Genomic DNA, 24,019 nt, shown 5'->3' with positions numbered 1-24,019 from the left:
AGAAATGTTCAAAGAAGTCCTTTAAGCAGAAGAAAATACTAGATGGATCTGGATCTGCACAAAGAAATCAAGAACACTAGAAATGGTAACTGTGGTTAAATATAAAGACTCCTTTCTTAGTATTTAAATATGTTTAAGTGATTGCTAATTGTTTAATGAAAAAATGTATTGCAGTGCTCATAACACCAGTAGAATGTATAACAACAGCAAAAAGGCTAGGGTTGGGAGTAAGGAAAGAAATGGAAGTGTATCACTGTAAGATTCCTATTTCTACGTGAAGTGGTATAATATCACTTGAAGCCAGACTGCGATAAGTTAAAGATATTTATTATAAACTCTAAAGTAACCATTAAAATGATACAACAAAAAGTTCTAGCTAATAAGCCAACAAATGAGAGAAAAGAGGGATCATAAAGATACTCAGTTAATCTAAAAGGAGGTGGAAACAAAAAAGAAACAGAACATGTGAGATAAATAGAAAACAAATAACAAGATGGTAGACTTAAACCCAATCATATCAATAATCACATTAAATGTAAATGGTCTAAACACCCAATTAAAAGGCAGAGATGTTCTGATTGGATAAAAAAGTAAGACCCAACCACATGCTGCTTACCAGAAATCCACTTTAGATATAAAGATACAAAAATATTAAAAAATAGAGAAATATATTCATGCTTACACTAATAAAAAAGGAGCAACTATTAATATCAGACAAAATAGACTTCAGAGAAAGACTATTCCCAGGAATAAAGAGGGTCATTTCATAATAATAAAGGAGTCAAGAGGATTTAACAAACCTAAGCATGTATGCACCTAATAATCGAGCTTCAAAATACATGGGGGAAAAAAACCTGATAGAACTACAAGGAGAAATAGGCAAATCCAAAATTATATTCAGAGATTTCAATATACCTCCCTGAGTAATTGATAGGACACATAGACAGAAAATCAGTAAAGATGTAGGAGACTTGAATCACACTGCCAATCAATTTAAGGTAACTGACATCTATAGAGTACCTCACCCAATAACATGAAAATACACATTCTTTAAGTGCACACAGAACCAAGATATTCCATAATCTGGGCCATAAATAAAGTCTCAATAAGTTTAAAACAATTCAAGACATACAAAGTACCCTATCCTCTGTGACCATAGTGGAATTAAATTAGAAATCAGTAACAAAGATATTTGTAAAATCTCCCAATTTTTAGAAACTAAATAATGCACATCTAAATAACCCATGGACCAAGAAGAAATCAAAAGGGAAATTTAGAAAATATTTTGAACTGAATGAAAATAAAAATATAAAATGTCAAAAATAGTAAAACTTAAGTAAGCCAGTATTCATAGAGAAATTTATAGCACTAAATGCCTATATTAGAAAAGTTTCTGGGTTGCCTGGGTGCCTCAGTTAGTTAAGCATTTGCCTTCAGCTCAGGTCAGATCTGGGGTCCTGGGATCGAGCCCCATATTGGGCTCCCTGCTCAGTAGGGCGTCTGCTTCTCCCTCTCCCTTTCCCTCTGCCCCTCCACCCCACTCAAGCTCTCTCTTGCTCTCTCGCAAATAAATAAATAAAATTTTAAAGAAAAGGAAAGCTTCTAAAACTAAATTTAATAGGGCTGTAGGATACAGGGTCAGTATTCAAGAAATTAAATGTATTTCCATATACTAGCAATGAACAATCAGATAGTGAATTTTTACAATGGCATTGAAAAATATGAAATAGGGATAAACCTGACTAAGGATGTGGAAGTCTTGTATTCTGAAAACTACAAAACGTTACCAAGGGGAATCAAAGACTTAAATAAATGGTGGGGTAAATATGTACATGGATAGGGAATTCAGTATTGTTAAGATGTTGGCTTTCCTCAAATTGATCTATAATTCAAGCTAATCTCAATCATAATTCTAGGGGGATTTTTTTTTTCTCGTAGAAATCAGTAAGTTGATTCCAAACTTAATATGGAAATTCAAAGGACCTAGAACAGCCAAAAGAGCTTTGAAAAAGAACAAAGGACATACACTGCTGGACTTCAGGACCCATTCAAATATGGACATCTGATTTATGATCAAGCCACAGGGTTAAGATGGTCTCAAATTTTTTTTTACACTTTTGCAAATCTTTTTATTGTCTGGCTTAATTGACAGTTGCATTGGAATAGCTGCCTCTGCTGTTACTCTCTTGTGTTGCAGTGTTTGAAGTGTATGAAGAAAATCCAATCTCATATGGACATGTAACTGTAAAAGGGAATATGTTAAAATAGGTTTTCAAATAACTGGATATTTTTCTTTGATATTATGTCAAATTTGACAACTAGTAGTTTTTTTAAAGGCTGTTACAGAGGGGAAAACAATCTATATGAATGCATTTTTTCGTAGTCATTATGTTAAAATCCATTGGTCTACATTGCCATTTTTTCACTGCATTTTGAAAGGCTATCTTACTCATGCACAATTTGTAACATCAGGCATTGGTTATTTGTAAAATACTGGTTCACTGAGTTATGCAGATCTTCCAACTGTTGACACATTTCATTATACATTCCACAAATCACATTCTTTATCAGCACCCATATCATTAGAAGAGTCCTTGAGTATTGGGAAACTGTTAGGTTCATGGTGGCAGATACAGTGTTTCCAAATTCTAATTTCTACTTGAAAGCTCAAATGTTATAAATTTAACAAAATGCTTTGCGTTGTTTTCCCGGAAATGCCAGACTGCGTTCGCTTTTTAGAAAATAACCTGCCAAATATTCACGTCTGAATAACCGCGGTTTGTCAGTGTTCTTTCAAGTGAGGACGGTGATCCAGGACAAGCCGCGGGTTCCGCTTGCAGCTCAACACAGCTGCGCCTTGTTCAGTGATGTGATTAGATGCGATTTCGCTGTGTTCCTCCCTACGGTTAAGACCCAAGACCCGAGGGTGGAATCTCGGATTCCCAAACCGCGCTCCGCCTGGAGCCCGTCCAGGGCGGCCGAGAAGACTCACGTACTCACATACTCGGGACTCACATACTCGTGTTTTTATTTCTCAGAAAAAAAATCTGCGGCTCCGAAGTACGACAGCGACTACCAGCCCCAGCCGCTGACGGTGGAGGTGCAGATCCAGCTGAGCCAGTACCGCTCGGCCGAGGAGGCGCTCCGGGAGATCGCCCTGTAGGCGCCGGATTAAAGGCTCTTCGGACCACCGCGAATCCGCGTCCGTGCGGCCGCCGCGTCGGGGAGCGGGGGGCCGGCAGGGGGCGCGGGGCGGCCTCCGCCCGCAGGGGCGCAGCGGGCGCGCGAAGCCCGGTGTGGGAGGGGTCCCGCGGCGCCCCGGAGCCCCGCCCCAGCCGAGCGGGCGGAGCGAGGCTAGAGCCCGGGTCCCGGCTCGGCTGCGCGAGCTCCTCGCCCGTCCCTGGCCCGCGTCCCGGCTCAGGTAGGTCCGCTGGGGGCGGGTTGAGCGGGCCCGGGAGCGCCTGGGGCCGCCGCGGCGGGGTCAGGCGCGTCTCCCTGGGCCGGAGGGGCCCGCGCATCCGCGAGGACGCGGGGTCGTCTCCCCCAGTGGGCCGTCGGGGCCAGGCGGCCTCCTGCTGCCCCTCGGCTTCTGCTCGCCCGCCGGGGCCCGAACGGCCGGAACCGGGCCTCGTGGGCCGGGAGGGGTGTCCGCCGCGGGGCCCCTGCGCCTTGCTCCGACGACCCCGCCGGCCTTCGGCCCCCACAACAGCCAGTTAGAGGCCGTCGCGTGGAATGAACTAGCCCTTGGCACTTTCCCTTATCGTAGCGTGTTGGGTCGCCGAGCCCCCAGGACCCGAGACGGCTGCCCCCCCCCGCCCCGCCCAGAAACAATTGCAGACCCTTGGGACTCGGCAGCACACTTGCAGGGGGTCGTGCCCTCGCGGAAGCCCACGCGGGGTTAAGAACCGGGCTCCTGGGGGCTCACCGTATGGAGACCTACACGGGGCAGGTACTGAATTCGGATTCACAGTAGTGTGAGCCGTGGGGAGCCTGGCTCCGCAGTCTTTCGGGGGGGGGGGAACTGGCCTGGGTCACACGTGGGGGGCGGTGTGCGCAGCGGGAGCGCCGCGGGCCCAGGCTCCCCGCCCGCAGCTGGAAGCCCTCGCGCTCGCCCGCGCGGCAGCCCCGGCGCCCGTCCCCCGTCCCCCGTCCCAGCTGCGGGCGGGCTTGACTAATGCAGCCGTTTCCTAGCTGGTCTCCTGCTTCGCTTTCCCTTCGTGATCCATCACCTAAGCCGCCGCAGGAGGAACCTCTCAAGCGGTGTAATTTCTGTCACCGCCTCCGCTGGGTCCTCCAGCGGGTCTGTCCCGAGCTTACAGGAGACCCAAGCCGCCGCGCGCCCCTCACCGGGGCCTTCTGTGTCGGCCTCCTGCCCCTGCCCCTGCCCCTGCCCCTGCCCCTGCCCCTGCCCCTGCCCCTGCCCCTGCCCCTGCCCCTCCCCCTCCTCCCCCTCCCCCGGCCGCAGCACGCTCCTGGCCGCAGAGCCGTCGCACCTGCTCCGACTCCGGGAGCTCCGTGACGCTGCCTGGCACCCTCCCCCCCACCCCCCCCAGGTGTTTGCGGTTTGGCCCCTCCGTTCAGCCCCTGCTCAGATGTCCTTTATCAAGGAGCGCTTTCTGGACTCCCACAGGCTGGAATCCTCTTTCCCAGGCACTGCATTCCCTTACGCTGCTTCCATTTCTTCTCAGCACCGTCTCAAGTCGGGATTGGTTTTGTTTGGTCTCTCTCCTCCGCGGCCCTGCCGGTCGTGGCGGCCTCCGCATCCCCGGCGGCCGGGAGCGGTGTGGGACCGGGATGGGGCGACAGCGGGTGGACTGGGTGGAAGTGAAGGCCTGTTGGACAAGGACCACATGCAGCGGAGGTGAAGGGGAGGGGCTCGAGGCCTGGCTTTGCTGCCCTTGATCTTGGGCAGGTCCTCTCCCGGCCTCCTCTCGGTCCTGCTGGGGGGCTTGCTGAGAGAGAACCAGGGCCGTGGGGGGGGTAGGGGTGGGCCACGGCGGCTGCAGGGCAGGCAGCCCAGGCACAGGTCTCGGCTTTCCTGCTTGCTTTCCTGCTCTTCTGTGCAACGGGTTTGTTCTTATAAACCCCCTTTTAAGTGACTCCAAGAAACCTTCCAAGATGCGGGAAGAAACTTGAGGCAGACGTGAAGGACGGGTTCTGTGATTGCCTTTCTCAGGAGGAGGAGACTCTCTAAGGGCAGTGCCCGGGGCTGCCCTGCGGGGAGGCCTAACACAGGGCCTGCCACCAGATTAGAGTGCACACTTTTTTGGGGGGGGGGGGGGGATGGTTTGATTTTAGACTCAAGGGCCCTCAATGTCCGGTTTTGTGCTTAGAATGAATTTCACTGGAAACAACCAGCTCTGTGCCATTTTCACCAGAAGATACTGGAGTTTCCTGGGAAATGCTGAAAGTGCTTGTGGTGCCTCAGGTTTTTGGTTTTGTTATTTTTTTAAGTTAATTTAAGTCATCTTGACTCCCAGTGTGGGGCCCGAACTCACCCCCCCAAGATCAAGAGTCCCGTGCTCTTCTGACTGAACCAGCCAGGCGCCCCATGGTGCCTCGGGTTCAAAGCCCTGCAGGTCCTTTGGGGGAGCCAGCTCTCGAGAGCCTTCTGAGGGCCGCGGAAGGCAGGGGCTGGCGTAGACGTGCTCGGCCTGTGCCCGGGGAGCGGGACTCTGGAAAGAGCCAGCCGACGCGCCGAGAGCGAATGAAAGGCCGGCCCGCAGGAACTTCGCGGCTGGGCGGCGGGCGGCGGGCGGCGGGCCGGCCGGGGCCTGCTCATTCTGCTCTCCCCCTGCAGGCCCCGCCATGTCCCGCGGCCTGGGCTGCCTGGTCCCGTACAGCCTGGCTGTGTTGCTGCTCGGTGGCCTGCTCTTCCTGAAGAAGGAGGCCACGCCGGCCGGGGGCCCCGCGGCCCGCCAGCCCTTCTGGTCTCCCCCGGGGCCCCGCCGCAGCCCGTGTGCCCCCAACCGCACGGTGGCTAACGCCTCCCTGTCCTTGCCGGGCCGTCACCGCCTCTTCCTGACCTATCGCCACTGCCGCAACTTCTCCGTCTTGCTGGAGCCTTCGGGCTGTGCCGAGGACACCTTCCTGCTCCTGGCCATCAAGTCGCAGCCTGGCCACGTGGAGCGGCGCGCGGCTATCCGCAGCACGTGGGGCCGGGAGGGGGGCTGGGCCAGGGGCCGGCGGCTGAAGCTGGTGTTCCTCCTGGGGGTGGCGGGACCCGCGCCCCCCGCCCAGCTGCTGGCCTACGAGGGTCGCGAGTTTGATGACATCCTGCAGTGGGACTTTGCGGAGGACTTCTTCAACCTGACCCTCAAGGAGCTGCACTTGCAGCGCTGGGTGGCGGTTGCCTGTCCCCAGGCCCACTTCGTGCTAAAGGGAGATGATGATGTCTTCGTCCACGTCCCCAACGTGCTGGAGTTCCTGGAGGGCTGGGACCCAGCCCGGGACCTCCTGGTGGGAGACGTGATCCGCCAGGCCCTGCCCAACAGGAACACCAAGGTCAAGTACTTCATCCCCCCGTCCATGTACGGGGCCCGCCACTACCCGCCCTATGCCGGGGGTGGGGGATATGTCATGTCCAGAGCCACCGTGCAGCGCCTCCAAGCAGCCGTGGAAGAGGCTGAACTCTTCCCCATCGATGATGTCTTTGTGGGCATGTGCCTGAGGAAGCTGGGGGTGAGCCCCATGCACCACGCTGGCTTTAAGACATTTGGAATACGGCGGCCCCTGGACCCCCTAGACCCCTGCCTCTACCGGGGGCTCCTACTGGTGCACCGCCTCAGCCCCCCGGAGATGTGGACCATGTGGGCGCTGGTGACCGATGAGGGGCTCCAGTGTGCAGCAGCCCCCTTGCCTCGACTCCGAGGGGCGGGTTGAGTGAGTAGACCCAGTGTTGATTTTCCTGTCAGGACGACAAATTGAGAACCTTGACACTTGGCCCTGATGGTCTATAGGAAATGCTGACTTCATTTTTGTAACCCCCACCCCAACCTTGCTAACTCTGATTAAAAACACTGAAACTTGGCTTCACCTGTCCCAGCATGTGTTGAATGGGAGCCACGTCTGGCTTAGCGACTGCTGCCAGAACTCAGGTGCTGGGGGCGGGAAGGGAATTCCTGGAGCCCCTTGGGGCTCTGCCAGTCTGGGAGGTGAAGGAAAGAGGCTGCACAGGGCCCCAGAATATACACACAAACATGTTCTTTTTGAAATGTAAAACAAAAAAAAATTATTCTCCTTCAGATACAATAGAGAAACTCGAAGGAAAGAAGGAAACAAGAAGCATGTGTTGGAACATGTCCTGTTGAGCACCAGGTAAACGCTCTGCTTTCAGTTCCTTAAGAATACTGGACTTTTGGCTCCTGGGCTTCAGCTGTCCTTACAGGCAATGGGGCCAGATCACAGAAGGCATTAGAAACACTTAAAAAGAAATCTTATAAACAAGCTCCTCTCCCCCCCCCCCCCCGCAAAAATGCACATTCCTATGGGGGGAGCAAAGACTAAATCATATTTGAAAATGTAAGACTGGAAATGGAAGTTAAACAGCTACTGAACTTGTCTGTGGGCATGACAAAAAAGGACCCCTCTCTCTGGCCAGGCTGCTGAGATGCCCTGGGTGAGAGGGAAAAAGATGGGTGCATGGGAAGCTGTGCAGACTGGGGTCAAATGTTAAACAGGGTGCAGTGCCCCAGGGCTAAGAACCAGGTCCACAGGGGTCGGGGGGGGGGGGGGGGACGGGGCCAGGCGCTCCCAGCTCACTCCGGCCTAATGGGCCAGGGCAGGACCTGCTGTGTCCTCTCCGTGCAGGGATTTCCCCAGGCGGAGCCGGCGGACGTGGGCAGCAGCCGGGCACTCAGTCCTCACGCAGGTAGGCCTCCTGCTCCGGCCCGGCCCTCTCGTCCCCTTCCTCCTGTGTTTTCTGACGGAGCTCCTCCGTCTGTGCTTCTGCCAACTTGGTCTCTGCTTTCTGGGACAGCTGACGCATTTCCTGTACCTGCGACTTCACCAACTGAATATGATTCCTGGCAGTTATCGAGGCCTGATCTGCTCCTGCCAAAAGATGGGACAATGAGGCTGAAAGGTCACATGGGGCGGGGCTTGGGGGGGGTTGTCGAGGAAAGCCTGGGGCCCTGTGGCTGGCATCTGAGCCCCTCCGTCTTAGTCTGTCCCTGCCCTCTCTGCACAGCAGAGAACTTCCTACCTCCACACTGAGGTCGGCATTTTTCCCCAGCTATCAGCAGCTATCATTAAGAATTATAACTCCCACAATCCTCTTTATAGCTACACACCTCTTCGTATAGACACCTTATGAATTTAACTACACAACTAACATTTCTTTTTGACAAATTAATAGCTCAATGGAATTGTCAAAGCTCTCTTTCATCACCCAACCCAATCTTCAGAGATAACCTCTGCTGGAAGTTGAAAGGGCATCTTTCTCCTCTTTTGTACCTATGGAATGCATAGAGAAAAATTGTTACCTTTTGTGTCTTTATGTAAATTTATACTACTTATTGAACATATTTTACAATTTTTTTCTTTAAAAATGTTTTTGGGCTCTATCATTTTGTTTACCTGCTACTAGTATGTCCTCATAGATACACATATTTATCAATTCATCTATAGAAGATCTGGGTGGTTCTTTCCAACCTTACTGTATTAATAAGAATCTTCAGTACAATGCTAAAAATTAGTGGAGAATTGTAAGCACCCCTCTTATTGCTGACCTTGATGGGAATGCCTCTCATAGTTCATGGTTAAGTAGAATTACTTAACCTTTATCATGTTAGGAAAATTCTATTCATAACTGTACTTAGATTTACATCATAAATGGGCACTACATTTTACTGACGGCTTCGGGGCACATAGTGACATTAGATGGCCATTATATTACGTAGCTTTCCTCCTCTACTGCAGATGATCTCAAGTAGTGAGTTATGTTGATAGTTTTTTTTTCAGTATTGAAGTATCTTGTATTTTGAGGGTGAATGGCTATATTTGACTTACATCCACGTAAGTGATGCTAACCATAGTTTTGTTCCAGTGCTGGCCTAGTGCAGTTTGCGGTCAGGGCCCGTGCTGACTTTATACAGTGACAACAGTCGGAAGGCTTGCCATCACGTTCTATGCACTGGTATGCTTTCTGTAACAGGAATTATGTTTCTTGAAGATTTGCTAAGACTCTCCACGAAACAGCTGGGCTTAGTGTCCATTTTGGGGGCACAAAATCTTTGAATACTATTTCAACTTTTATGGTTATTGGTTTTATTTGGATTCTTTACTTTTGGAGACAATTTCCATAAAGACTGTAATATTTATATAATGAAAAGCCCTCCGTATCTCTAATAGCCCTTTCTGATGTTATTTTTGCCCTCTAAAAAGTCATACTTGCCAAATTTTTAAGGAAACAGATTTTGCCTTTTTAATTATTTTTTAAAGATTTTTATTTATTTTAGAGAGCGTGAGGCAAGCGCATGAGTGGGGGTAGGGGCAGAGGGAGAGAAGAGAATCCCAACCAGACTCCCCACTGAGCACAGAGCCCAACGTGGGGGCTCCATCTCACAACCCTGACATCATGGCCTGAGCAGAAATCAAGAGTCGGACGCTTAACTGACTGAGCCACCCAGGTGCCCCTATTTCTTTAAATCTTCTTACACCTTTTATTTCACATACATACATCGTTCATAATTTCTTTACCACTCATCTACCGATGGACACTGGGTTGCTTCCGTATCTTGGCTATTGTAAATAATGCTGCAGTAAACACAGGGGTGCATATATCTTTTTGAATTTGTTTTTGTTTTCGTTGGGTAAATACCCAGTAGTGGAATTACTGGATCATATAGTATTTCTATTTTTAATTTTTTAAGGAACCTCCATACTGTTTTCCACAGTGGCTGCACCAATTTACATTCCTACTAATAGTGCACAAGGATTCCCTTTACTCCACATCTTGGCCAATACTTGTTACTTCTTGTCTTTTTGATAGTAGCCATTCTGACAGGTGTGAGGTGTGATCTCGTGATTTTGATTTGCATTTCCCTGGTGATTACTGATGTTGAGCATCTTTTCATGTGTCCATTGGCCATCCGTATGTCTTCTTTGGAAAAATGTCTATTCAGATCCTCTGCCTGTTTAACTGGATTGTTTTTTGGTGTTGTGTAAGTTCTATATGTATTTTGGATATTAACCCCTTATCAGATATATAATTTACAGGTATCTTCTCCCATTCGTTAGCTTGCTTTTTGTTTTGCTGATAGTTTCTTTTGCTATGCTAAAGCTTTTTATTTTGGTGTAGTCCCAATTATTTTTGCTTTTGTTTCCCTTGTCTGAGGAGACATATCCATACATATAGGTTGTTAAGGGTGAGATGATTGCCTATGCTTTCTTTTAGGAGTTTTGTGGTTTCTGGTCTCACACTTAGAGGTCTTTAATCCGTTTATTTCTTGTGTATGGTGTAAGTAAGTGGTCCAGTTTCATTCTTTTGAACGTAGCTGTCCGGTTTTCCCAACACCATTTGTTGAAGAGACTGTCTTTTCCCCATCGTATAGTCTTGCCTCCTTTGTTGTAGATCAATTGACCACATAGGTGTGGGTTCATTTCTGGGCTCTCTATCCTATTCCATTTATGTCTCTCTTTGTGCCAGTACCACATCATTTTGATTACTATAGATTTGTTGTATATTTTGAAATCCAGGATTTTGACACCTCCAGCTTTGTTCTACTTTCTCAAGATTACTTTGGCTATTCAAAGTCTTTTATGGTTCCATACAAATTTTAGGATAATTCTAGTTCTGTGAAAACTATTTCACAGTATTTTGATAGGGTTGCATTGAATCTGTAGCTTGTTTGGGAGAGTATGGATATTTAAACAATATTCTTCCAATGCATGAGAGCATGATACGTCTTTATATCTCTGTTGTCTTCAATTTCTTTCATCAATGTCCTAGTTTTCACAGTATGTGTCTTTCACCTCCTTGGACAAATTTATTCCCAGGTGTTTTATTGCTTTGGGTGCAATTGTAAATGGGTTGTTTTATTAAGATTTTATTTATTTGAGTGGGCGTGCGTGCACATGCACACAAGCAGGGGTAGGGGCAGAGGGAAAAGGAGAGAGAAAATACCAAAGCAGACTGTGCCCAGCAAGAAGCCCAACACAGGGCTCGATTCCACAACCCCTAGACCATGACTCAAGCTGAAATCAAGAGTCAGATGCTCAACCAAGCCACCCACGTGCCCCTTGTTAATCTTTTTTTTTTGTAAACCATTGAGTATGTTAGCTGTGGGTTTTTCATATATGGCCTTTATTATGTTGGGGGATGTTCCCTCTAAACACACTCTGTTGAGAGTTTTTAACACAAATGGATGTTGTATTTTGTCAAATGCTTTTTTTTTTTGCATCCATTGATCCTATGGTTTTTATCCTTCCTCTTACTGTGAGGTATCAACACTGATTTGCAAATATTGAGCCACCCTTTCATCCCTAGACTAAATCTCATTTGTTCTTGGTGAATGATCTTTTTTTGCTGTTGTTGTTAAAGATTTTATTTATTTGAGAGAGAGAATGAGAGAGAGAGCACATGAGAGGGGGGAGGGTCAGAGGGAGAAGCAGACTCCCCGCTGAGCAGGGAGCCCGATGCGGGACTCGATCCCGGGACTCCAGGATCATGACCTGAGCCAAAGGCAGTCGCTTAACCAACTGAGCCACCCAGGCGCCCGGTGAATGATCTTTTTAATGTATTATTGATTTCAGTTTGCTAATATTTTTTAAAAAGATTTTATATGCCAGAGTGCGCTTGCGTGAGCACAAGCACAAAAAGCAGCAGGCCGAGGGAGAGGGAGAAGCAGGCTCTCTGCTGAGCAGGAAGCTGGACTCGGGGCTTGATCCTAGGACCCCGGGATCATGACCTGAGCCGAAGGCAGATGCTTAACCGACTGAGCCACCCAGGCGCCCCAGTTTGCTAATACCTTATTGAGGATTTTTGCATCTATGTTCATCAGACATACTGGCTTCTGGTTTTCTTTTAAATATTTGAGACACAGTGAGCGTGTGTGCTGCTTGGGGGGGGAGGGGCAGAGGAAAAGGGAGAAAGAATCCCAAGCAGACTCTCTGCTGAGTGCCGAGCCTGGCGCAGGGGCTTGATCTCATGACCCTGACATCAGGACCAGAACTGAAACCAGGAGTAGGAAGCTTAACAAACTGCACCACCCAGGCACCCCTGGTTTTCTTTTTGTAGTGTCTTTGGTTTTGGTGCCAGGGTAATGCTAGCCTTGTAGGATGAATTTGGGAATTTTCTTTTGTCTTCTATTTTTCAGAGTAGTTTGAGAATAGGTATCTTTTTAAATGTTTGGTGGAATTCAATTTGGTGAAGCCATCTGGCCCTGGACTTTTGTTTGTTGGTTTTTTTTTTTTTTTAATTCCATCTCATTACTAATAATTTTTCTGTTCAAATTTTCTATTTCTTCCTAATTCACTTTTGGAAGATTTTCTGTTTCTAGGAATTTATTATTTCTTCTAGATTGTCCAGTTTGTTGGCATATAATTTTTCATATTCTTTTAAACCTTTGTATCTCTGTGGTGTTGGTTACTTCTATTCCATTTCCAATTTTGAGTTTTTTTTTTTTTTGAATGAGTCTGGCTAAGGTTTATCAATTTCGTCTATCTTTTGAAAGAACCAATTCTTGGCCTCATTTTCTTTTTTTTTTTTTTTTTTTAAGATTTTTTGAAAAATCTCTACACCCAATCTGGGACTTGAACTCACAACCCCAAGATCAAGAGTCACATGCTCCACCGACTGAGCCAGCCAGGTGCCCCTGGCTTCACTGATCTTTTTCTTTAAAACTTTCCTATTTCTCCTCCAATCTTTATCATTTTGTTCCTTCTACTAGCTTTGGGACTTGTTCTTTTTCTAGCTCCTTTAGGTGTAAGGTTAGGTTTTTTGAAGTTTTTCTTGTTTCTTGAGGTAGGCCTGTATTATTGTAAACTCAGAAATGCTTTTGCTGTGTCCCAAAGATTTCAGTCCATTGTGTTTTCATTTTTCTCCATTTATTTTTTGATTTCCTCTTTGATTTCTTGGTTGACCCACTTGTTTAGCAGCATGTTGTTTAGCCTCCATGTTTTTTTTTTTCCAGGTTTTTTTCTTGAAATTGATTTCTTGTCTCAATTCATTGTGGTAGGAAAAGATACTTAATAGGATTTCAATTTTAAACTTAGACTTGGTTTATGGCTTAACATATCTATCCTGAAGAATGTTCCATGTGCATTTGAAAAGAATGTGTATTCTGTTTTGGGCTGGAATGTTCTGTGTGTGAATGTTAGGTCTATCTGGTCTAATGTGCTGTTCAAAGCCATTGTTTCCTTGTTTTCTGTCTGGATCATCCATCCTTTGATGTAAGTGGGGTGAAGTCCTTTACTATCATTGGATTACTGTCAACTTCTCCCTTTATGTCTGTTAATATTTGCTATATATAGGTGCTCCTACGTTGGGTGCATATTTACAATTGTTATTGTCTTGGATTGATTCCTTTTTTTCCTTTTGGTTAGGGAGAGAACAGACACACGGGAAGGGAGGGGGAGAGGGAAAGAGAATTTTTTTTTTTTTAAGATTTATTTTAGAGTGTGCTTGGGGGGGGGTGGAGAGGCAGTGAGAATCTTAAGCAGACTCCGAGTAGAGTGTGGAGCCTGACGCTGGGTTCGATCTCATGACCCTGAGATCATGACCTGAGCTGAAACCAAGGGTCAGTAGGATGCTCAACTGACTGTGCCATCCAAGCACCCTGAGAAAATCTTAAGCAGGCTCCATGCCTAGTGTGGAGCCTATACGGGGCTTGATCTCATGACCCTGAGATCATTAGCCAAAATCAAGAGGCAGATGCTCAACTGACTGAGCCACCCAGGTGCCCCACACAGTCTTAGTCTATTTGTCTGATAGAAGTATCACTACCCTGGTCCCCTCCCCGCTCCCCCACCGCCTGTCCACACCGGTCTCGCTTGTATTTGCATGGTATTTTTTTTTCCGATCCCTTCACTTTCAGTCTATATGTGTCTTTAAGTCTGAAGTGAGTCTCCTGCAGGCAGCTTATAGATGGGTCTTGTTTTTCTTATCCATTCAGTCACCCTGTCTTTTGATTGGAACACTTAGTCCATTTACATTTAAAGAAATTACTGATAAGTATGTACTTACTGCCATTTTGCTAATTGTTTTCTGTTTCTATAGTTCTTCTCTGTTCCTTTCATCTTTTGTTCTTTTCCCTTCCAAGTTTGATGGCTTTCTTTAATGTTTATTTCTTGTGTATCTATTATAGATTTTTGATCTGTGGTTACTACTGGGTTCATATATAACATGTGCATAGTAGTCTATATTAAGTTCGTTGCTTAAGTTTGAACACATTCTAAAAGCACTACATTTTTACTTCCCATGTTTTATGTATATGATGTCATATTTTACATCTTTTTGTGTATCCCTTGACTAATTTTTGTAGATATAATAGATTTTTACTACTTTTGTGGTTTAACCACCATACTGGCTTTCTAAGTGAATAATATTTTTACCAAATATATTTGCTTTTACTTGTGAAATTTTTTCCTTTCAGAATTTTAATATTTCCTGAGTGGTGATGAACTCCTTTAACTTTTGTTTGGGAAACTACCTCTCCTTATATTTTGAATGATAACCTTGCTGGGTATTCTTGGTTGTAGGTTTTTTCCTTTTAGCACTTTGAATGTATTATGCCACTTCCTTTTGGCCTACAAAGTTTGTGCTGAAAAACCAGCTATCAAATACCCCTTACGGGGAATCCCTTGCATGTAACTGTTTTGCTGTTTCTAAAATTCGGTTTATCATTACTTTTTGTAATATTGTGTCTTGGTGTGGATCTCCTAGGTTCATCCTGTTAAGAGCTATCTGTGCTTCCTGGACCTGGATGTCTGTTTCCTTTCCCGGATTAGGAAAGTTTTCTGCCCCCTTCTAGCTCTTTTCTTCTGGGATCCCTATAATGCAAATGTTATTATACTTGATATCACCGAGTATCCTTAACCTGTTTTCATTTTTTATTTTTGCCTTTCAGCTTGTTTTCCATCATGCTGTCTTCCAGGTTGCTGACCCATTCTTCTGCATCTTCTAATCTGCTGTTGATTCCTTCTAGTGTATTATTTTTTATTTCACTTGAATTCTTCACCTCTGGTGGGGTTTTTTGTTTTAGAGAAAGAGCAGGAGGGGGAGAGAATCTCAAGCAGACTCTGCTGAGTGTGGGGCTCGATTGCACGACCCTGAGATCACCACCTGAGCTGAAACCAAGAGTGGGACGCTTAACCAACTGTGCCACGCAGGCACCTTTTTTTTTTGTATTTTCTCTTTGTTGAAATTGAGTTCATCCACTTTTTTCTCAAGTCCAATATCTTTATGACCATTACTTTGAATATCTTCTCAATTGTCTTAATGTTCTTTTAGTCTTGAATCCTTATTCTGACATTGTTCTGCCAGCTTTTTGGAGTAGCTTTCTTTTAATAATGGTTTGGTTTAGCTTTTTATAACTTTTTTTAAGATTTTATTTGCCAGAGAAAGAGAGCACAAGTGGAGGGGGAGCAGCAGGAGAAGAAGTAGGCTCTCCACTGAGCAGGAAGCCCGATGTGGGGCTTGATCCTAGGATGCTGGGATCAGGACCTGAGCTGAAGGCAGATGCTTAACCAACTGAGCCACCGAGGTGCCCCTAGCTGTGATTAGTTTTTTTGAACATATTCATAGTTATTGTGATGACTCATGTTGGAACTTGTTCCTCTATTTAAGACTTCCCTGTTGGGGCGCCTGGGTGGCTCAGTCGTTGGGGTCTGCCTTCGGTTCAGGTCATGATCCCAGGGTCCTGGGATCGAGCCCTGCATCTGGCTCCCTGCTCTGTGGAAAGCCTGCTTCTCCCTCTCCCACTCCCCCTGCTTGTGTTCCTGCTCTTGCTCTCTCTCTCTCTGAAATAAATAAAATCTTAAAAAAAATTTTTTTTTAAACTTCCCTGTCTTAAGTTCAAGTTCTGTTTAGCAAGGTCTAATGTTGAGCTGATGTCTAGCTCTTCTCAAAACAACTACTGGCATGCTTGCACTTCTTCCCCAAATGGATTTAAAAATTTAAGTTTTACTGAATTTTGTTCATTCTTATATCTCAGTTGTTCCTTTCTAAACTAATTTCTTTCTTCACAAAGTAGTTTCTTCAGAAAGCATACGTAGTTGGTAAACCAAGTATTTTTATGTCTGAAATGATATTTGGCTGGATATAGAATTGTAGGTTATTGATTTGTCCCCTTGCATCTAGGGTTGTTGATCAGAAGCCACATCTGATTACACTTCCTTTGTAGGTAAATCTCCTTATAGTTTTTCTTTCTTTCTATATTTCATATTGAGACCTTTTAATCAGTTTTGTAAAAATGTCTTTTTTTCCCAGATAATGCTTACACTTTCCCTTTTCTCCAGCTCAATCTAAGGCTGCCTGGGAATGTTCACACTGGACTGCCTCAGCAAACCTTCCCGTTCACTGCACCTGGCAACCCTGCTCCCCCCTCTGCTGGGGCACTGCTCGAATGCTTTCACATTTCTAATGTTTCACTCTTCATTCCACTTGTGCTTCTAGGATCTCAGATTCCTTTAGTTAACTAAGAATTTTTTTTTTTTTACTTTTAAAAATATATATTATATCCTTTTTAAGATTTGGTACTAGAGCCCCTAGTTTGTTACCTTAGAGTCAGAAAACAAAAATTTCTATGAGCTACCCAGTTTGAGACCAATTCAGGTAAGAATAGAGTTTTCTTCAAAATATATTTAAATAGTTAAAAACCTTCAGCTCAAGCCCACTGGGTGGATTGAGAGGTTCAGAAAATAACTACATTTTCTATATTGGGATGCAAAGGTACAGGGGCTTTAGCATTGCGCTGAATCTTACCGTACCCAGCATCTCAGGGCATTTCTTAACCCTTCGATCCCCATTTTCTTCATTTGTAACATGGGGATACTAATCCTCACGGTTCCTTAAATTAAAATACTTACTGCAAAGCGTGAAACAGACCAGTACTCAATAAATGGTAGCTGTTATTTGTCCTGGATTTGCCACTGACTAGGATTCCAGGTCTCAGTTTCTCCATCTACACAGTAAGGTTCATACAGATTGGTGGGCTTCAGTCTCCTCCAACTGTGCCACTGTATGACCAGTATCATAAATACGGGGTTATAAAAAGAAAATGCTTAAAAACGACTTAGATGCAATTATTCTAATTGGCAACAGCTGTGTCGTTTTCTAGACTATGGCCTAGCTAGTGGAAATGGGAACATTTTCTCACAAAGTTAGAGCCACACGGGTCTTAGACTAATCTAAATCCCTCATTTTACAGCCAGATGAAAACTCAGATGGCACCTAGGGAGTGACCACTTGAACCTACCAGTTTGGTATGCAGCTTCTGCCGCCATCTCCGAAAGACCAAGTGCAGTCAGCCACGTGGTTTCCAACTTCAAGTATTCTTGCTGTTTTGAAGTCATCTGTAAATTAATTAAACACAGCACTTGAGACAACATGAAGAGGTTAATAAGCACATTAACACGGGTTTATTCAAACCAGATTCAGAGAACAGTTACTGCAGACACCACAACGAGGTAGGCGCACTAATACAGAAACGTCCATTAACATCTTGCTTACCTCAACTCTGGCTCCTATGATCACCTGCCACACTTCATCTTCCTCCTGTGAACTCATTTTCCCAAGTAAACTTGTATATTGTCGGTACAAAGAAATTAAAGTATAAACGGCCTACAAATATAGAATAAATGAGTAGAATAAGTGAGGCATATTAGGATTTGTGAGATTTATACCCCAAGGAAATAGAGTCCCGTTACAGCAAACCATTCAGTCCTTCCACCTCACTGAAACTACACGATTGTAGGAGGTAGAGGCATTATTCCAGGACATAAGTATCTCCACTTGTCAAATTCTGTGTTTATAAAAGCTTATTAGCAATTCAGACATAGAGAATACAATGCAGGGGGAAACTCAAGGCGGAGGGAAAAAGCTGCTGAAAAATGAAGGTATAATAAACCTATAAATGATTTGGATTATCCAGATACCTCTCTACTACCTCATAAGTGGTTTTCAAACTGTCCCCACAGCGAAACCCCTGGTGCTGTGAGTGGTAGACTCTAGACCCCTTTACCCGTAACTGAACTCAATCAGCTTGGTTTTCTTGTCTTTTTTACTGGGCTGCTGTATTTAAAGATTTTTCTTTTAGAAGGGGTTCCTGGGGAAAGTCTAAAAATCACTGATTTAGGTCAAGGGCTCAGCCAACTTCTGTAAAGTTCCAGAGAATAAATATTTTAGGCTTTATGGGCCCTATAGTCTCTGTTACAACTATTCAACTCACAAAAGCAGTCTTAGACAACATATAGACAAATGAGCCTGGCTATGCTCCAGTAAAACTACAAAAACAGGCATCACAGTAGATTTGGTTTACAAGCCATAGCTTGCTAACCCCTGGTTTAGAAGATCAAGACGTAACAAGAAGACACTTACCTTAGTATATTCAGTGATTGCTTCAATCAATGCATATGTGGTCTGAGAGAGAAAGGTGGAGGTGCTATCTGTTACCAAAGACACAGCCCTCCTCATTAATGCGTCATTACTAAGAGAATGAGGCTCCAATTTCTGAAAGACATAAACATTTCACTCAACTTCTAAAGCTTGAAGCAGCTGAAGAAACAAGTGAAAAACACTTCTCACACTACAACTGCTTGTTTTCTTTTTAGGCTTTGTTTTGGCTATTAAAGACAATATATGGAAATAATTCCAGAGTATGCTTTCTATCTACTTTTATTTTTTATGCTATGTTCCAAATAGCCAAGCATTTCTTTATATGAAATAAAAGTCTAGTAATTACAACCAACAAATTCGATGAAATTATGATTCATTCATTACCACAGACTAGATACTTGGGATATGAAGATATGTAAGATCTATTCTCTGTCCTCAAAGATTTCAGATGGGGAAGGGGAGGAGCTGGGTCTAAAAGGGAACTTGAAAAATTAATGCAATCAAGTACCATGGTGGCAGAAGTCTGTATAAGTGTCTTTTTTAAAAAGATTTATTTGGAGAGAGAGAGCGTGCACCAGAGAGACAGACCCCCTGCTAGCATGGAGCCTGATGCAGGGCTTGATCCCTAGACCCCGAGATCATGACCTGAGCCGAAGGCAGACACTAAACTGACTGAGCCACCCAGGCACCCCAGAAGTCTGTACAAGCTACAAGTAGGGACATGCATGAGAAAACAATCACTTCTATGTTGAATGAAAATAGCTTAAAAAGGCTTCACAGAGTTGATGAGGGATAAGCTGAGTCTAAGAAAGTAAATGGGTGGATGGGGGAGAGCAATTCTGAGCAGAATGAACAGTACAGTCTTGGGTAGGGGTTGGGGACACTTCACTCTGACCTCAGCTATTATGTTAAAAAAAAAAAAAAAAAACCCAATGTAACTATCTCAAGAGTTAAGGAAATGTGGCCGCCTTAACTAAATTCAAGTATTCCCTGCTTTCTGGAAGTCTGCACTAAGTCTCTTTGCTCTTAAGATACCTGACTGTACTAGTACCTTATTTCAATAACGAAAAGAAGTCCGGAGAGGATTTTTAAGTTTACAAAGAGAAAAAAGCCGTTACTGTACTAAATGTCTTTTGTAAAAAGCAAAGTGGCATAACATGAACTTTTGGAAAGATAGTCTTCACTTTATGCTGAATTATGAAAGGTTTTATAGGAATGCTCTACTTTCAGGTCATCCCTGACTCTGCCTTTTCCTTCCTCAGCAGAGCATTTATTGTATCAGAACAAAGAAACCAATTCCTCTAATCATATGCAGTCTTGTTTTTGCTGGAGCATAAACCCATAGAATCACTTACTGAAAGTAGCAGTCAAGAAATCTTTGACACATGAACAAATCCAGAATTTTACTTACCATATTTATCTTCCATTCAAATAAGTATTCATTACATACCTTGCACTGAAGGTACAGAAAGACTGAAGAGAGTATTATTTCTGCTCATTGGAAGCTAATTTTGATATATTCTAACTTATGTCTTCGTAATGCATTTTATTTTAATCTCAACGCAGGGCTTGATCTCACAACCCTGAGATCACAACCTGAGCCAAAACCAAGAGTCGGACACTTAACCGACTGATCCACCCATAATGCATTTTACAGTGCATTTTCACTTGTTCCTCATGACAGCCCAGGTATTATCACTTCTTTTTTACAGATGAGGAGATGGAAACCCAGAATAGTTACATTCTCTCCCCAAAAGTCACATATTTGACCTGAAACCACATCTTCGTCAACATTTGTACCCTTTCCATTATGCTCTGCTGACTCAGGAGAGTGTAATCGTCAAATATCAAAATACAACACAAGTGGTCAGAAAGAGGGAGATCATTGTTGGCCAGAAACTCTGAAAGGCTTTAAAAAGAGGTGGGACTTGGGCCTGAAGATAGCTAGGATGAGAACTGTCAGGCAGCCTGGGGATGAAGAAATAATGAGGAAAAGATACATCTGTTGCATGCAGGGGACATTCAGGGATCTGGCCTGGTTCCAACAGATACAGCACAAGGGAGGTAAGAGAACAAGGAGACTGGAGTACGGGGGAGTTGGCTGAGTTTTAGTTCTGCAACACACAACGGAGGGCCGCTGCAGGTTCTGAAGAACAGAAGTGGAACGGCCATTCCTACAGGATAATGACCTGAGGCTCCTGTCATGTGGCCCAGAACTGAGGTAACTGAGGCTTAAGACAAGTGTATGAACTGAGTAAGGACAAACCCAAAAACTTCTTTTGAAGGAAAGAAGAAAGGCTATCCTAATTGTGGCGGGAAAAGGCCTGGTGCTCAAGTAAGGGTTTTAGGGTTAACAATTCTATGAACAAGCAGAGATGAGGTTTGGTGTGAGGACCAAAAAGACACAGGCTCATGAGAAAGCCACAGAAGATGCTGAAAAGATTTGTGATTAAAAAAAAAGATCAATTCCATTTAAGAGAGAGAGAACACGAGTGGGGAGGGGAGGAGCAGAAGGAGAAGCAGGCTCCCCACTGAGCAGGTAGCCCGATGCGGGGCTTGATGCCAGGACCCTGAGATCATGACCCCGAGATTACGACCTGAGCTGAAGGCAGACACTTAACCAACCGAGCCACCCAGGCGCCCCTGGAATTGATCTTGTTGCGATAAACACACATATAAGTATCAGAAATATTCTGCCAAAATGGGGTTTGCTAATTTCCTATTGAGCTCTTTCTCAGGAAGCATATAACCAGTGATCTTTTTAATAAGGTACCACTTTCATATCACCTATGTGACAACTCCACCTAGATGTCTACTAGACATTTTAGACTGTCATTTCCAAAACTTAACTCTTGATTTCATCCTCCCAAAACCTACTTCCCCTCCACTCCAATAAATGGTAACTCCATTCTTTCAGGCGCTTAGGCTTTTTCAAAAACCCTAAAATATACTCCACATTCAATCCATCAGCAACTCATGCTGACCACATTTGGTCCACTTCTCCTCACCTACACTGTTGCCCGCCTACTCCAAGCCTGGACTAGAGCAACAATCTCCCATTGGTCTTCCTAGTTCCACACAGCAACCTTTAAAACCTTATGTGAGATGGTAACAGCCTTGTGTTAAAATCCTCTGTGGCTTCCTTTTCAGAATAAAATTCAAAGCCTTACAGTGGCTCAAAAGGACAAAACCGTTTGAGCCTCAGCTAATTTTCTGGTTTTGTCCATTATGCTCTCTTTCTCATTCCACTCCAGCCACATTAACCTTTTTGCTGTTCATCAAACATATCAGGTAGACACACCTGCTTCTAGGCCTTTGCACTCAAGAGTTCCTTCTGCCTGGCAAACTCTTCTCCAAGATATTACCATGGCTCATTCTTTCAGATCATACTGATCACAACTTAAACATCACCTTATCAAAGTAGCCCTCCTGGACCACACTCTCCTATCTAAAATAAAACAACTCCCTCCCAGTACCCCTATATTCTTACCCTATTTGCTTCCTGCATAGCACTCATCAGGTGGCATTTTATATTTATTTTCTCCCCTTTCTTTTCCCTAGAATGTGGGTTTGTTGTTTTTGGTTTTGTTTTTTGTTTTTGGGAGAGAGAGATGGGGGGAGGGGCAGAGGGAGAGGGAGAATCTTAAGCAGGCTCCATGCCCAGGGTGGAGCCCCACGCCGGGCCAATGCAGCCCGATCTCACGACCCTAAGATCATGACCTGAGCCTAAATCAACGGTCAGACGCTTGGCGTACCTGGGTGGCCAAGTAGGTTGAGCTGCTGACTCTTGGTTTCAGCTCAGTTCATGATCTCTGGGTTGTGGGATCCAGCCTGGGGTAGGGCTCTGTGCTTAGCGCAGAGTCTTCTTGTCCCTCTCCCTCTGCTCCTCACCCCCCCACACCCCACCCGTGCTCTTTAAAATAAATAAAGTCTTTAAAAATAAAACAAATAAGAGTCAGACTCTTAACCGGACTGAGCCACCCAGGCGCCCCCACCCCAGAATGCAAGTTTCATGAGAGCAGGAATTCTCTTTTGTTCTTACATTTCCAACATATGGCACATTAAAGTTGCTCGATAAATTTTTGTTGAATGAAAGACTATTCTGTTGATAGGCTGTAATATCATCTTATTCTTCTCCCTCTTTATACAATTTGACCACCTTGACATACTGTTCCTACCAAATGGGACAATTAAAAATGGGAATATTAATATATTTGCTCAGCTATGAAAAGATGCTGCTGGTGGAGGAGAAAGTAAACCATGGCGCGGGTCGGGGGGGAGCCCTGGGTAACAGAAGAGCTGATGGTTCGCTGCCCAGCTGAGACTTCAGGAGGGCACTGTACACTAAGAAACACCCACTGACACTACAGTATTTTTACCTGTGCAATAGGAACTGCACACAGGGTCACACCAAATCCAACTGCCACAGTTTTGTGCCACGGCCTTATCAAGTCTGAGAAGCAGCGCTTCTTCAAGTTCGCCACGACAGGAACACCCTGCCTGTACCTAGAAACACAAGTCACATTTAGGAAGGCGGTCACTACCAATCTGTACGCCTCTTCAATTTGTTTGCAGGGGTCAGAAACCCACACTCGGCCAAGCAGGAGCCTACACGAAGATGCTGGGTCAGGGCTCGGGGGAGAGCGTGTCGGACTGGAAAGCCTCGGACTCGCTGCAAGGGGCCAACTGCTACCCAACTCTCGGGAACCTCGGCCGCGCAGGGGGGCGGGCCCAGTGATTCCGAAGTTTAATCGGTAACAGGTGTGGAGGTTTAAAAGCTTTTTAAAAACCTTCGGCCCAAATAAACACTGCTGCACGCAGCATTTAGCTCCGGACCTGTGGCCGAGGTTTCCAGGCGTCCCCCTGGCCCCCACTAGGCCACACCGGGAACCCGCAGCCCGCAGGGCCGCGCGGGGCTGACCAGCTCCTCTCCCGCCCGCAGGGAAAACTTCCTCTCAAAACCCGCCGCTCGCCGGGCCACTCCCCCATCCCCTTCCAGTGAGGGCGATGGGCCAACGGGAGCTCGCGGGCAGGCCGAGGCGCCCCGGGAAGCCAGCCCGAGCTTGGGGAGGGAGGAGGGCTGGCGTTCAGCCAGCGGAACAATGGAAAAGCCGTCAGTGAGAAATGAACCCCCGCTTCGGCCGCGGGAGGCGGGAGGCAGAGCCGGGACGTCCTCGGGCCTGAGGGGCGGGACGCCGCGGCCCGCTCGGCCGAGGAGCGAAACGAGCGCCTGCCGTCCCGGCCACCGCGCTGCTTGCGGCGCCAACCCTCCTGCGGCGCTGCCCTCGTACCCGACCGCAGCGGTACCTGAAGAAGGAGGCTACGCTCCGCGACAGCCAGCTCCTCAGAGCCGCCATCCTGCGCCGGCCGGACGCCAGACGCACACGCCGGAAGTGACGCCCCTTCATGCGCGGAGGACGGGGCGCGGCCTCTTCTTGAGCGCGCCTGGCCCCATGACCACAC

The 24,019-nt window shown here is 45.8% G+C and overlaps 3 protein-coding genes across 5 annotated transcripts in view; 2 read left to right on the top strand and 1 right to left on the bottom strand.

Moving 5' to 3' along the window:
• LRRC43 (leucine rich repeat containing 43) overlaps positions 1-3,197 on the top strand; it is a 19,921-nt gene extending 16,724 nt beyond the window's left edge. Inside the window, exon 13 of the mRNA XM_054510242.2 lies at positions 3,039-3,197. Within this exon, the coding sequence (XP_054366217.2) occupies positions 3,039-3,163 (125 nt within the window). The 3' untranslated portion in view covers positions 3,164-3,197. The remainder of the gene's footprint in view (positions 1-3,038) is intronic.
• On the top strand, positions 3,184-7,475 carry B3GNT4 (UDP-GlcNAc:betaGal beta-1,3-N-acetylglucosaminyltransferase 4). Of its 2 annotated transcripts, XM_045887727.3 has the most exons (3): positions 4,963-5,428; positions 5,801-6,882; positions 7,246-7,475. In XM_045887727.3, exons 1-2 carry the CDS (start codon positions 5,314-5,316, stop codon positions 6,880-6,882), a joined length of 1,197 nt encoding a protein of 398 aa, XP_045743683.2. In that variant the 5' UTR covers positions 4,963-5,313; the 3' UTR covers positions 7,246-7,475. The 2 variants fall into 2 exon arrangements, with proteins under 2 accessions (XP_064434380.1, XP_045743683.2); XM_064578310.1 differs by lacking the exons at positions 4,963-5,428; positions 7,246-7,475 and adding an exon at positions 3,184-3,421 and having other exon boundaries at positions 5,801-7,167.
• On the bottom strand, positions 7,187-24,019 carry DIABLO (diablo IAP-binding mitochondrial protein). Of its 2 annotated transcripts, none has more exons than XM_045887728.3 (6): positions 23,864-24,015; positions 22,936-23,062; positions 18,539-18,670; positions 17,672-17,782; positions 17,418-17,514; positions 7,187-8,052 (listed from the first exon to the last, which is right to left on the bottom strand). In XM_045887728.3, the coding sequence occupies exons 1-6, from the start codon at positions 23,962-23,964 to the stop codon at positions 7,856-7,858; spliced, it is 765 nt and encodes a 254-aa protein (XP_045743684.1). In that variant the 5' UTR covers positions 23,965-24,015; the 3' UTR covers positions 7,187-7,855. The 2 variants fall into 2 exon arrangements, with proteins under 2 accessions (XP_045743684.1, XP_045743685.1); XM_045887729.3 differs by lacking the exon at positions 7,187-8,052 and adding an exon at positions 8,335-8,454 and having other exon boundaries at positions 23,864-24,019.

Source organism: Mirounga angustirostris, unplaced genomic scaffold, assembly GCF_029215605.1.
Source record: "Mirounga angustirostris isolate CCGP_5_RB_7025 unplaced genomic scaffold, mMirAng1.0.hap1 SCAF_14, whole genome shotgun sequence".
Taxonomy (NCBI): domain Eukaryota; kingdom Metazoa; phylum Chordata; class Mammalia; order Carnivora; family Phocidae; genus Mirounga; species Mirounga angustirostris.
Note: the sequence above shows the minus strand (reverse complement) of the source record. Positions and strands in the feature narration are given on the sequence as shown.